Source organism: Heterodontus francisci, chromosome 4, assembly GCF_036365525.1.
Source record: "Heterodontus francisci isolate sHetFra1 chromosome 4, sHetFra1.hap1, whole genome shotgun sequence".
Lineage (NCBI taxonomy): Eukaryota > Metazoa > Chordata > Chondrichthyes > Heterodontiformes > Heterodontidae > Heterodontus > Heterodontus francisci.
Genome location: NC_090374.1, coordinates 137,516,631 through 137,530,346, shown reverse-complemented (window position 1 = coordinate 137,530,346; position 13,716 = coordinate 137,516,631). Strand labels below are relative to the sequence as shown.

Genomic DNA, 13,716 nt, shown 5'->3' with positions numbered 1-13,716 from the left:
TCAAAGTTGAGTCCAAAGGGCTGTACAGTGCCTAATCAGAAGTGATTAGCACCGCAGCCTCACAGCTCCAGCTACCCGGGTTCAATCTGGGTACTGCCTGTGCGGAGTTTGAAAGTTCTCCCTGTGACCGCGTGGGTTTTCGCCGGGTGCTCCGGTTTCCTCCCACTGCCAAAGACTTGCAGGTGATAGGTAAATTGGCCATTGTAAGTTGCCCCTCGTGTAGGTAGGTGGTAGGGAATATGAGTTTACTGTAGGGTTAGTATAAATGGGTGGTTCTTGGTCGGCACAGACTCGGTGGGCCGAAGGGCCTGTTTCAGTACTGTATCTCTAAATAAATAAGTTGCTGTTCCTCGAGCTTGCATTGAGCTTCACTGGAACACTGCAGCAGGCCGAGAAATGTGGCCATGAGAGCAGGGTGGTAAATTAAAATGACAAGCAACCGGAAGCTCGAGGTCATGCTTGCGGACTTAACAAAAGTGTTCCACAAAGCAGTCACCCAATCTGTGTTTGATCTCCCCAATGTAGGGGATATCGCAGTGTGAGCAGTGAATACAGTATACTAAATTGAAAGAAGTACAAGTAAATTGCTGCTTCACCTGGAAGGAGTATTTGGGGCCATGGATGGTGAGGAGAGAGGAGATAAAAGGGCAGGTGTTTATACCGCCTGCGATTTCATGGAAAGGTGCTATGGGAAGGGGGCGAGGTGATGGAGGAGTGGACCAGGGTATCGCGGAGGAAACGGTCTCTTTGTCATGCTGACAGGGGAAAGAAAGGGAAGATGTGTTTGGTAGTGGCATCATGCTGGAGGTGGCGAAAATTGCGGAGGATGATCTTCTGGATGTGGAGACTGGTGGGGTGGAAAGTGAGGACAAGGGGAACCCTGTCACGGTTCCGGAAGGGAGGGGAAGGGGTGAGAGCAGGAGTGCGGAAAATGGGTTGGACACGAGAGCCCTGTCAACCACAGTCGTGGGGGAAGTCCTCGGTTGTGGAAAATGGAAGAAATATCAGTAACGCTGTTGTGGAAGGTTGCATCATCAGAACAGATGTGACGAAGATGGAGAAACTGGGAGAATGGAATGGAGTCCTTACTGGAGGCAGGGTGTGAGGAAGTGTAGTCGAGGTAGCTGTGAGAATTGCTGGGCTTATAATGAATATGAGTAGACAGCCTATCCTCAGAAATGGAGGCAGAGAAGTTGAGGAATGGAAGGGAAGTGTCGTAGATGGACCATGTAAAGGTGAGAGAAGAAGGCATATTGGAAGCAAAGTAGATGAAGTTTTCCATTTCGGGTCGAGAGCAGGAAATGGCACCAATGCAGTCATCAATATACCGGAAAAAGAGTTGGGGGAGAGGGCCTGAGAAGGACTGGAACAAGGAATGTTTAACATACCCCACTAAAAGACAGACATAACTAGGACCCATGCGGATACCCAGAGCATGAGTGGAATTGAAGGATGTATTGTTTAATGTGAGAACAAGTTCAGCCAGGCAGAGAAAGGTGGTGGTGGATGGAGACTGTTGGGCCTCTGTTCAAGGGAGAAACTGAGAGCCCTCAGACCATCCTGTTGGGGGATGCAGGTGTAGAGAGATTGGATGTCCATAGTGGAGAGGAGATGGTAGGCCTAGTCTACTCAATGTCTCTTCACAGGACAATCTTCCCCATCCCAGGAATCAGTCTAATGAACCTTTGTTGCACTCACTCTAAGGCAAATATATCCTTCATTAGGTCAGGTGGCCAAAACTTCACACAGTACTCCAGGTGTGATCTCACTAAGGCCCTATATACTTCCAGTAAGACTTCTTTAATCTTATATTCCAATCCTTTTGTAATAAAGGCTAACATACCATTTGCTTTCATAATTACTTGCTGTATCTGCATGTTAACTTTATATGATTTGTGTAGAAGGACACCCAAAGTCCCTCTGAATACCAACATTTCCCAATCTCTCACCATTTAAAAAATATTCTGCTTCTCAACTTCTCTTAAGAAAGTGCATAACTTCACATTTCTGCACATTAAATTCTAACTGCTACCTTTTTATCCACTCGCTTAATCCCTTTGCAGCCTCTCTGTATCTTTTTCCTTTTCTTACCTAGCTTTGTATCATGACTTGTATACATTACACCCATTCCCCTCATCTAAATCATTGATATAGATTGTAAATAGCTCAGGCCCAAGCACTGATCCTTGCAGTGCCCCACTAGTTACAGCCTCCCAATCCAAAAATGACCTGTTTATTCCTTTTTCTCTGTTTTCTTTCCGTTAACCAATCCTCAGTCATGCTAATACATTACCCCCAATCCTATGAGCTCTAATTTGTGTAATAGCTACTTGTGCGACATCTTATTGAATGCTTTTTTGAAAATCCAAATACACTACATCCACTGGTTCCCACTTATACTGGTTACAATCTCAAAATCTCAAGCAGATTTGTCAAGCACAATATACCTTTCATAAATCTGTTTTGACTCTGGTCAATCCTATTATGATTTTGTAAGTGCTCTGTTACCACATTCCTAATAATTTCTAGCAATTTATCTCCTACTGATGTTTCCTGTTTTCTCTTTCCCTCCTTTCTTCAATAGTGAGGTTATGTTGCTACCTTATGATCCACAGGGACCATTCTAAAAGTTAGAGAATTCTGAAGGATCAAAACCAATGCATCTACTACCTCTGTCGCCATCTCTTCTCAAACCCCAGATTGTGCTCAATTAATTCAAAAGTTCAAATGGAAAACATAAACCATAAAAATTGAGTCTTGTAATCTGATTTGAACCCCTGACCAGATTACTGTCTTATAATTGACTTGCATGGTATTCTTTGTAATTCTTCGTAATCTTTCAAAAGATTTTTAACTTTTCAATGCCCTCGCTCATATACAAAATGTAGGATACAATTGGTGAACACAGTTGGCACATGAAGTACATCATGTAACTGGTATAATTAGCATAATCTGTCATTGATCTTGAAGTATAACGTACAGCTGGTACAGATCACATGTCATGTAGCTGAGCTGGTACAAGCAGTACAATGCATAGCTTGTATTCCAGTACAGTATGCAGTACAACATAAAACTGCTATATACGGTGTGACATACAGCTGGTCTGGTGTATGCAGTATAACAGAGCTGGTACAAATTGTATAATTGGTAGCTGGTACAATGTACTGCAGTAAGACAGGCAGTCTTTTCCTTGACTTAATTAAAAATAAAGTACACTTTCTAAAGTGTTTTGCTTTTAAGTTGTATAAAATTAGAGTACTTAGCATAATAAAGTTGTCATTTGGAACTTGCTGAATAAAAAGTCCTGTTATGCTTTTTTGTTTTCTCATTTTTCCATGTTCATTGAAATCTGCTTTCACTGTCTTATCTTGAGCTCTTTTTTAATGCTATCTATCATCAGATTGAAATGGCGATTGAGACGCTCCAAAAGTCTGATGGTTTGACAGCTCACAGAAGTACTCTTCTCAACAGCCATGTAAGTTGCCTCTTCCTTCAAAATGACTTTAATCTTTAATCTGTTACATGAGTCTTTTTCTGATTAATTCTGCTGCTATTTCTGCTTATTTTGTTTGTCCTGACTTCTTGTGTAACATATTGGCATTTAGTACTGCTTTCCTTCCCCTTCCCAGAATAAGAAATTGGTCATGTTGAGATGTGGTGTTAGAACAGAGTGGAGTAAAAATTGCTCAGTGGTTCCAGCAGCTTCCCACCATAACTCTTCCAAGAGACCGAAAGACACCCTAGAAAAATACGGCAGAGACCTAGTTGTGTCTCTACTATTTCTAGGAGTTTCCAAATTGCCTTATAAGTACTGGAGCTTCTGCCAGCCTCTTAGAAGGCAAATGACACCAGTGGGGGTAGATCCAGAGGCAGCGACTTCCTAGAGGAGTTCCAGTTCTCTGAGCTCCATCAGACCTAGTGTATTTGTGGAGAGGAAATGAGGCTTACTGGTCTTCACATTGGATATATGTGGGCCCCGTTGATGAGATGCAACCTGAACTCCTGAAGGACATTTTTCTTTTACTCAAGGGCCATACGGAAAATGGCCAAGATTGGAGTGGGTGAGGGTGTGCTCTCCCAATAATACAGAAAATTCCAGTGGGGTTAAGTGCTAGAAGGCACTGACGGGCATGATCCCATCATAACTACCTGGATGGTATCCTGAGGAACTTGTCACCCATGACTCTAACTGGAGCAGGAATAATCAGAAGAAACTAACATGCAGAACTAAAACCAATTCCACCTAATCTGTTTGCCTCAGTTTGCAACAGAAACATTTTTGATTTAGTGCAATGGTCTATTTTTAAACTCCATTTTTAAGGAGGTGAAAAGTAGCAGTTGTCATCAACTCAAGTGTCATCAAATAAAATTCTATTTTCTTTTCTTAAGCTGGTGTTTTTAAATAGAACCTCAGCCACTCAAGCACTGTGACTGTCATCCATGTCTTTGTCCCCTCCAGATCTGACGACACCAACATTCTCCTTGCTTTCCTCCCACCCTCCATATGTCTATCTTATACTAGGTTTGTTTTTTTTTCCCTTCCAATTTTCTCCTCTCTCTCTCTCCTGAATTCTCTGACTGATAGTGGATAAAAGTCTGTAGATGCTGTATACTCTCATCCCAAGTGTGTATACTAGCTAGGGCAGTGAAGAGTATGAAAATGATTGGTGGAGCAAGTTGTACTGTGTATTATATACATATTAGAGATGCTGCTCCATTTTCCATCTTCGCTGTCTGCGACGCATTGTGGGTATATCCTGGCAAGACAAAATCACAAATGTGGCAGTCCTCTCAAAGGCAGAGCTCCTAAGTGTATTAGCACTAATCAAACAGAGGCGGCTTTGGTGGATCAGACACATCCGCAGAATGGAAGACAGTCGCATACCCAAGGACCTTCTGTATGATGAGGTAGCCAGGGCCAGACGGCGAGTGGGGCGCCCAAAGCTACGCTTCAAGAGTGCTTGCAAGCATGACATGATGGCCCGAAATGTCGACTATTGCACCTGGGAGTCACTAACTAGTGAAAGAGGGAAATGGTGACACATCCTGTGGACTGGTGTGCACTACCACGACAACCAGTTGCAACAGCAGCTTGGCAACAGGCTCTAATGTCAAAAACAACAACTCTCAGCATCTTTTGGCAGCTTCACGTGCAGCACTTGTGTCAGAAACTGCCTCTCAAGGATTGGCCTTCACAGCCATCAGCACAGGTGACCAAGAGAAGACACCCCACCTAAATGGATTGTTTGCTGCGTGTCCATCGTCTTTTGTAGATGGCAGGATGCCAACCAGAGATGCTGCTCAGCCAATTCTAATGATTCATCTGACAAACATAAACCAAACAGGCTTACTCTTGTAACTAGAGATCTTAGCTGAATCCATGATTGAATTACTTGTAATTCACACACATTGTATTCATCTTACATTTTCGAGACTAGTTGGCAAGGCTTATCATTTCATATGGAGAGGATCACAGATTAACCCAATCTTGTCTTGTCCTGACATGCATATAATGTGTTTTTGCATCAGGAAAGAGAACTGCAGCTAATTTTTCCCCCTTCCCAGTCTGAGTCACGAAATCAATTGTATGGCCCTAGTTGTTATGCTGGTATCATAATAAATGAAGTGTTTAAAAAAAAAATGAAAAGAAAAACACAATTCTTTTTCATGTTCCTATGATCTTTCTTGGTTGCTCGAATCAGGGTCCAGGAGATTAATGTTTAATTTCTGGAGACTCCAAGACACTCCTGGTGTATTAGCGAACCTACTGTTAACAGACACAGGAAATTAAACGTGGGATTATTGTGGCCTATGTGGTTTCGTTTTGCAATTAACAGTCAGTGACTAACTGCCCCATTTGGCCATCACTCAAAAATATTGTTAAGGTAATTGATGCTGTCCAATACCACAACTCACTTGGTGTAAGTGTCAAACATAATGCCACAGTTAGTTCAGCATGTCTATTTTTAGTGTTTCTTTTACATCAATGTAAATGTAGCACTAAAAATCAAACAATTAAGTGTAACACCAGTAAGGTTCTGTTTGGCCTACTCCTGCTCCTATTTCTTGCATTCTTATTATGTTCTTAGTTGTCTCAGTGGCTCAGCTGGTTAAGGCAACGAGTAGCTGAGCCATGCAAACCAGGACGGTCACAAGTTCAATGTTTGCTGTTCTCAGTAAGGTGGCTATTAGAATTAAACTCCGCCCTGAGTTATGGAAAGGAAAATTGGACAACAACTTCTGTTGCAAGTAAACATATGTAGACTTTAAAGAAACAAAGAAGAAAAACCTATGTTTATATAGTGCTTTTCATGACCTCAGGACATCCCAAAGTGCTTTCTAGCCAATGAAGTACTTTTTGAAGTGTAGTCACTGTTGTTTTTTTTTAGAATTAGAACATTACAGCGCAGTACAGGCCCTTCGGCCCTCGATGTTGCGCCGACCTGTGAAACCATCTGACCTACACTATTCCATTTTCATCCATATGTCTATCCAATGACCACTTAAATGCCCTTAAAGTTGGCGAGTCTACTACTGTTGCAGGCAGGGCGTTCCACGCCCCTACTACTCTCTGAGTAAAGAAACTACCTCTGACATCTGTCCTATATCTATCACCCCTCAACTTAAAGCTATGTCCCCTCGTGTTTGCCATCACCATCCGAGGAAAAAGACTCTCACTATCCACCCTATCTAACCCTCTGATTATCTTATATGTCTCTATTAAGTCACCTCTCCTCCTCCTCCTCTCCAACGAAAACAACCTCAAGTCCCTCAGCCTTTCCTCGAAAGACCTTCCCTCCATACCAGGCAACATCCTAGTAAATCTCCTCTGCACCCTTTCCATAGCTTCCACATCCTTCCTATAATGCGGTGACCAGAACTGCACGCAATACTCCAGGTGCGGTTTCACCAGAGTTTTGTACAGCTGCAGCATGACCTCGTGGCTCCGAAACTCGATCCCCCTACTAATAAAAGCTAACACACCATATGCCTTCTTAACAGCCCTATTAACATGGGTAGCAACTTTCAGGGATTTATGTACCTGTTCATCTACACTACCAAGAATCTTCCCATTAGCCCAGTACTCTGCATTCCTGTTACTCCTTCCAAAGTGAATCACCTCATACTTTTCCGCATTAAACTCCATTTGCCATCTCTCAGCCCAGCTCTGCAGCCTATCTATGTCCCTCTGTACCCTACAACATCCTTCGGCACTATCCACAACTCCACCGACCTTAGTGTCATCCGCAAATTTACTAACCCACCCTTCTACACCCTCTTCCAGGTCATTTATAAAAATGACAAACAGCAGTGGCCCCAAAACAGATCCTTGCGGTACACCACTAGTAACTAAACTCCAGGATGAACATTTGCCATCAACCACCACCCTCTGTCTTCTTTCAGCTAGCCAATTTCTGATCCAAAGCTCTAAATCACCTTCAACCCCATACTTCCGTATTTTCTGCAATAGCCTACTGTGGGGAACCTTATCAAACGCCTTACTGAAATCCATATACACCACATCCACTGCTTTACCCTCATCCACCTGTTTGGTCACCTTCTCGAAAAACTCAATAAGGTTTGTGAGGCACGACCTACCCTTCACAAAACCGTGCTGACTATCGCTAATGAACTTATTCTTTTCAAGATGATTATAAATCCTGTCTCTTATAACCTTTTCCAACATTTTACCCACAACCGAAGTAAGGCTCACAGGTCTATAATTACCAGGGCTGTCTCTACTCCCCTTCTTGAACAAGGGGACAACATTTGCTATCCTCCAGTCTTCCGGCACTATTCCTGTCGACAATGACGACATAAAGATCAAGGACAAAAGCTCTGCAATCTCCTCCCTGGCTTCCCAGAGAATCCTAGGATAAATCCCAACTGGCCCAGGGGACTTATCTATTTTCACACTTTCCAAAATTGCTAACACCTCCTCCTTGTGAACCTCAATCCCATCTAGCCTAGTAGTCTGAATCTCAGTATTCTCCTCGACAACATTTTCTTTCTCTACTGTAAATACTGACGCAAAATATTCATTTAACGCTTCCCCTATCTCCTCTGATTCCACACACAACTTCCCACTACTATCCTTGATTGGCCCTAATCTAACTCTAGTCATTCTTTTATTCCTGATATACCTATAGAAAGCCTTAGGGTTTTCCTTGATCCTATCCGCCAATGACTTCTCGTGTCCTCTCCTTGCTCTTCTTAGCTCTCCCTTTAGATCCTTCCTGGCTAGCTTGTAACTCTCAAGCGCCCTAACTGAGCCTTCACGTCTCATCCTAACATAAGCCTTCTTCTTCCTTTTGACAAGCGCTTCAACTTCTTTAGTAAACCACGGCTCCCTCGCTCGACAACTTCCTCCCTGCCTGACAGGTGCATACTTATCAAGGACACGCAGTAGCTGCTCCTTGAATAAGCTCCACATTTCAATTGTTCCCATCCCCTGCAGTTTCCTTCCCCATCCTACGCATCCTAAATCTTGCCTAATCGCATCATAATTTCCTTTCCCCCAGCTATAATTCTTGCCCTGCGGTATATACCTGTCTCTGCCCATCGCTAAGGTAAACCTAACCGAATTGTGATCACTGTCACCAAAGTACTCACCTACATCTAAAATAACACCTGGCCAACCAAATCCAATGTGGCATCGCCCCTGGTTGGCCTGTCTACATACTGTGTCAGAAAACCCTCCTGCACACACTGGACAAAAACTGACCCATCTAAAGTACTCGTACTTTAGGTGATGATAGGATTGATCTTGGCCATGATACCCACTGACACTTAAGGGGCTAAATTGGACAGCCCCCAAAAAGGGTGCAGGGCTCGCAGTGTGTATTTACCTCACGTCCGTTCAATGTGTTACAGGCAGCACAACATCATGCTGCCTGCTGATTACAATATCAATAACATGCAGCCAGCACTAACTGCACTGTTGAGTGGCTGCAAGCCTCAGCAGGGGGCCCAAATCAGGAGAGGATAGAACCAGTTAAAGCTAGCTTGCACATCTTAAAGCCAGCCTGCGTCTCTTAAAGGGGAGGTGCATTGTGGCTGGAGCAGGTGGTGAAAGTCTTTGAACAAGTCACTCTGACGTGGAAGAAGAACGAATAATGGCAAAACATGGGAGAGAGCATCCTCCAAGGTTCTGAGATGCTGCACCTGAAGACCGCGGTGTAGGAGATGCAAAAGAGGAGATAAGTGCAGTATCCATAGGGATCCAGGAGGCCCGCCAGAGAAACACTCAGAAGGCCATGGTAGTCAATACCACAAGTAAAGCCTTGAGGACCTGAATGCAGTGCCACAATAAGTTCAATGACTTCACACAAGTGTTCAAGATCAGTGAATCCATCTTCAAATGCCATATCTTACCAACTGCACCACTAGCCTCAGATATTGTTTAAGTGCCACACCCCCATCACTCACCCACCAACAATCTATTAATCGAGAGTCTCACACAATATTCATAGATGCATCTCACCCTTATACACTTGGCACTGCTGCAAACCTCACACCCACGTTCCGCAGCATGCACACACTGCCAGATATTCACCCATAATAGCCAAATCACCCAAACAGATTGCATCACGCTCACTGACACACTTTTGCAGAACAAGAAGGCAGCATGAACTGACCATCCAGGGACAAGCGCACCTGCATGTCCTGAATCCCATGGAGGAGACGATACCCACCATCATTAGAGCAGCCATTATTGAAGCCATGGCCAGGAGTGGGACTGAAACCAGAGAAGATGATGGTATCCTCATGCCAAATCCTCCTCACATCCCACTTCCCCCTCATTCCATAATCTCATCTGATTTACAAGCTGCAGATGGTGTGAGAATGTATTTCTTGCTTTCCCCACCTCCTCTCACCACAACCTTACGCTTGTACGTTTTTCCTTTCAGATACCCTAGAACAACCTTGTGGTCAGGCAATGGTAGAAGAGCAACAAGACATTGATGATGAAGAAACACCGTCATTCGATTTAACACTCACAGCCATCAGCTCAGATACTTTTTTTATTCATTCATGGGATTGAGCATCATTGCCATGGCCAGCATTTATTGACCATCCTTAATTGCTCTTGAGAAGGTGGTGGTGAGCCGCCTTCTTGAACAGCTGCAGTCCTTGTGGTGTAGGTACACCCACAATGCTGTTAGGGAGGAAGTTCCAGAATTTTGGCCCAGCAACAGTGAAGGAACGGCGATATAGTTCCGAGTCAGGTTGGTGTTTGGCTTGGAGGGAAACTTGCAGTTGCTGGTGTTCCTGTGCACCTGTTGCCCTTGTTCTAGGTGGCAGAGGTCATGGGTTTGGAAAGTACTGTTGATGGAGCATTGGCAAGTTGCTACGGTGCATCTTATAGATGATGCATACTGCTGCCACTGTGTGCCAGTGGTGGAGGGAGTGAATGTTTCAGGTGGTGCATGGGGTGCCAATCAAGCAGGCTGCTTTGTCCTGGATGCTGTCAAGTTTCTTGAGTATTGGAGTTGCACCCGTCCAGGCAAGTGTAGAGTATTCCATCACACTCCTGACTTGTGTCTTGTAGATGGTGAACGGTGTCAGATGGTGAGTTATTCACCTCAGAATTCACAGCCTCTGACCTGTTCCTGTAGCCACAGTATTTATGTGGCTGGTCCAGTTAAGTTTCTGGTCAGTGGTATCCCCCCCCGCCCAGGATGTTGCTGGTGGGTAGTGATGGTAATGTTGTTGAATGTCAAGAGGAGATGGTTAGATTCTCTTTTGTTGGAGATAGTCATTGCCTGTTACTTGTCACTTATCAGCCCAAGCCTGAATGTTGTTCAGGCCTTGCTACATGCATGCATTATGAGAAGTTACAATTGGGATTGAACACTGTGCAATCATCAGTGAACATCTTACTTCTGGCCTTATGATGGAGGGAAGGTTATTGATGAAGCAGCTGAAGATTGTTGGGCTTAGGACACTGCACTATTTGTAATTTAGAGGATGGGATAGAGGCAAGATCTGCACATGGTAAGACACTGGGCACGAATGACCTGCAGCCAGGGCAGGGGAAAGGGTAGAACAGGTGCCAGCTCTCCAGAGGGCGAGGTCACACATGAGTTTTGCTGCAGAGGACTCAGATATACACATCAATGGGGCGGGCTATAGAAGATGGCTAATGGGTGTACACAATGAAATGCTTGGTGTGTAGGCACGCCTGCTAGAAAGCCTGCGTGCAATGTCAAGGAGCATGGAGGAGTCCGGCACCTACTTTGCACAGGCCTTTGTGCAGAGCTTGGAAGGAAGTGGTGGCCAACGCCATTAGCATGCTTGTGGACCTAACCATACCCCAGCGTCTGATGCTTAATGTCTCAGCTTCCATTGCAGAACAAGTCGAAGCCCTACATTGTCAGCAATGGAAGCTAAGACTTCAGTCATGCAAGGTCAGCTTGCTGCCATGCAGGCTCAGACTGCTGCCATCATGGACGTGGATACCAGTGTTCAAAAGGCCTTGCAGGGTCTCACTGCAGTCCAGCACTCTGTCCTCCAATAGATTACTGGGATTACTGAGTTGTCACCCTGGGGGAGTCACAGTGATTCAATTGGAGCACAAATTTTCTGTCCTCTTTCAGAATCACAGCATTCTCCCTCCCACCCCTATCACTCCGTCACCCAGCTAGCACAGAGTGCTGCCCATGTTGAGATGTGTAGTCTGAAGCCAGGTCTTTTAGACACAGAGCTACTCAAGGCCGCCCTCCAAGGCCTTCTGCTGCACTGAAAGTCAGCAGCTTCCCACCATTCATGCTGCAGCCACTGTGATAGCACTGCACAGATACACTAAGACATGCAAAGGTACACGGAAGACAGGCACTAAGGGAATGCACAGTGTGCACTATGGCATGCTTTGATTTATCAATTTAGTTTGGAATGTTTATTTTGTGTTGGCTTTTATTTTTGCATTGTGGTCAAGCTGACACTGTGATGATCACTGCCTGAGGGGAAGGTAAGGTTTGAGACTCTTGTTGAATGGGGAATTGGGGTTGTGTAAACTTGTACTACAGTCAGATGGATTGTTCACAGACAGCCCAGGCAGAAAGGGGCTGTCTAGTTGCCTCCTCTCTTCCTCTTCATCCCCCTCCTCCTCCTTCACTTGCTCCTCAGCTGCTTGCTGTATAGCTGTGACCTCATTGTAGTGAGGTAGTGTAGTGTGCAGTAGGCCACCACGAATCTTGAAATCCTGACACCCACTCTGCCAAGTACTGCAGGGTTGCACCAGAGAGTGGCTCAGGCAATAAAAGTGTTGTTTCAGCTGTTACGACCGAGGCAGGAGGAGGGCACTGTTAATTGAGTCCCACTTCTCCACAGGTCACAACATATATTTAAATTTTCCCACTTACCGAAACAGTCAATCAGATACTTTATTTTCCCACAGAATAAAACACACCAACCAGGTTTCTTTAATAAACAACTAAATTACCCATTTATTATAAACCAAGTCTTAACCAATAATGAAGTAAAACATACACACAAATTGAGATACTAAAGCCCCTTATTTTATCCTAGCCCTCACACACACATACATACATAACCGGTTAACTGGGAAAAAAAGGATTTTTGTTTGCAGCTGTTACAATGAAATAGAAGGAATAAAAAATACTTAGACTGAAAAGAATGTATGGAAGTCCTTTGTTTTGGCGAGGTGTCCCAAAGGCGAATAGGCGGCTGTCAATGGAATCTTCCTAGAACAGTTCTTTCCAGGCAATGATGTTGATACATTTTGGGTAGGCTTCCAAAAGATTCAGCACAGAAAGCTCCAGTCAATGTTTACAGCAGGAAGCAGCAACAAGGATTTTTCTCACACATTTGATGCCAAGTTCCTTCAAAGATGCAAGGCTTATGCTAACATGCAGAATTTCTTCAACTGCAGGAGGCAACAGGAAACATGCTTGGCACAGGATTTACTTTGCAAGAGCAAGATGGGCTGGCTGGATCTTTTCCTGTTCTCCTGGCAGGTCAATAAGCAAACTCCAACTTCCTTTTGTTTTTAGCCATAAACTGGCTTTTTTAACCATTCAAAATGAAACCAACTTTTTCCAGAAACAAGTCCTATGGCAACCATAAATCCTGGCCTGTCATTCCCTTGCAAACATCCTTTCAGATCAAAACACAACCCCCTGCTGGGTTCTTTGCAAACAGATGCTTTCCAGTAAGACCTGCCCACCAGCCAACCTTCTGTTGACCTTCCTATTTGTTTTTTAAACCACAAAATTCAGCAATCTCCATATGACTCAATGTCCAGAATTCAACTATAAGTTCTTTAACACATATTTTATAAAAGAAACAGAAGCACTCTCATAACACAGCACAGTCTATCACATTTCGTGTGACAGCTTGGCTTTCATTGTACGCATGGTGTCCACGTGTCCATGGATTGTGCACCAGTGTCATGAGCTATGAAATCACCAGATAGCCCTTGTCACCCAGTAGCTACCCTTTGGTTTTCTGTGATGGCTGAAATGCAGCTGGAATGACATAGTGCTGCAGAATGAAGGCATCATGACTGCTGCCAGGATACTGGGCATTGACCTGCGTGATTCTCTGTGTATGGTCACACACCAGCTGGAAGTGTAGGGAGTGGAATCCCTTTCTGTTGTGCTTCATCTCACATCTCAAAGTGGACATGTGGCAAAGTGAAGTGTGAGCAGTCAATGACACCCTGCACCATGAGGAAGCCTGCAATCCTAGTGA

At 44.3% G+C, this 13,716-nt stretch overlaps 1 protein-coding gene across 17 annotated transcripts in view; it reads left to right on the top strand.

Annotated features, from left to right (window-relative positions):
* The window catches only part of rfx3 (regulatory factor X, 3 (influences HLA class II expression)), a 651,544-nt gene that overhangs the window by 481,427 nt on the left and 156,401 nt on the right, over positions 1-13,716 (top strand). For all 17 annotated transcript variants that reach the window (XM_068030220.1, XM_068030223.1, XM_068030230.1 and 14 more), the window contains one exon: positions 3,401-3,475. In XM_068030220.1, the coding sequence (XP_067886321.1) occupies positions 3,401-3,475 (75 nt within the window). The remainder of the gene's footprint in view (positions 1-3,400; positions 3,476-13,716) is intronic.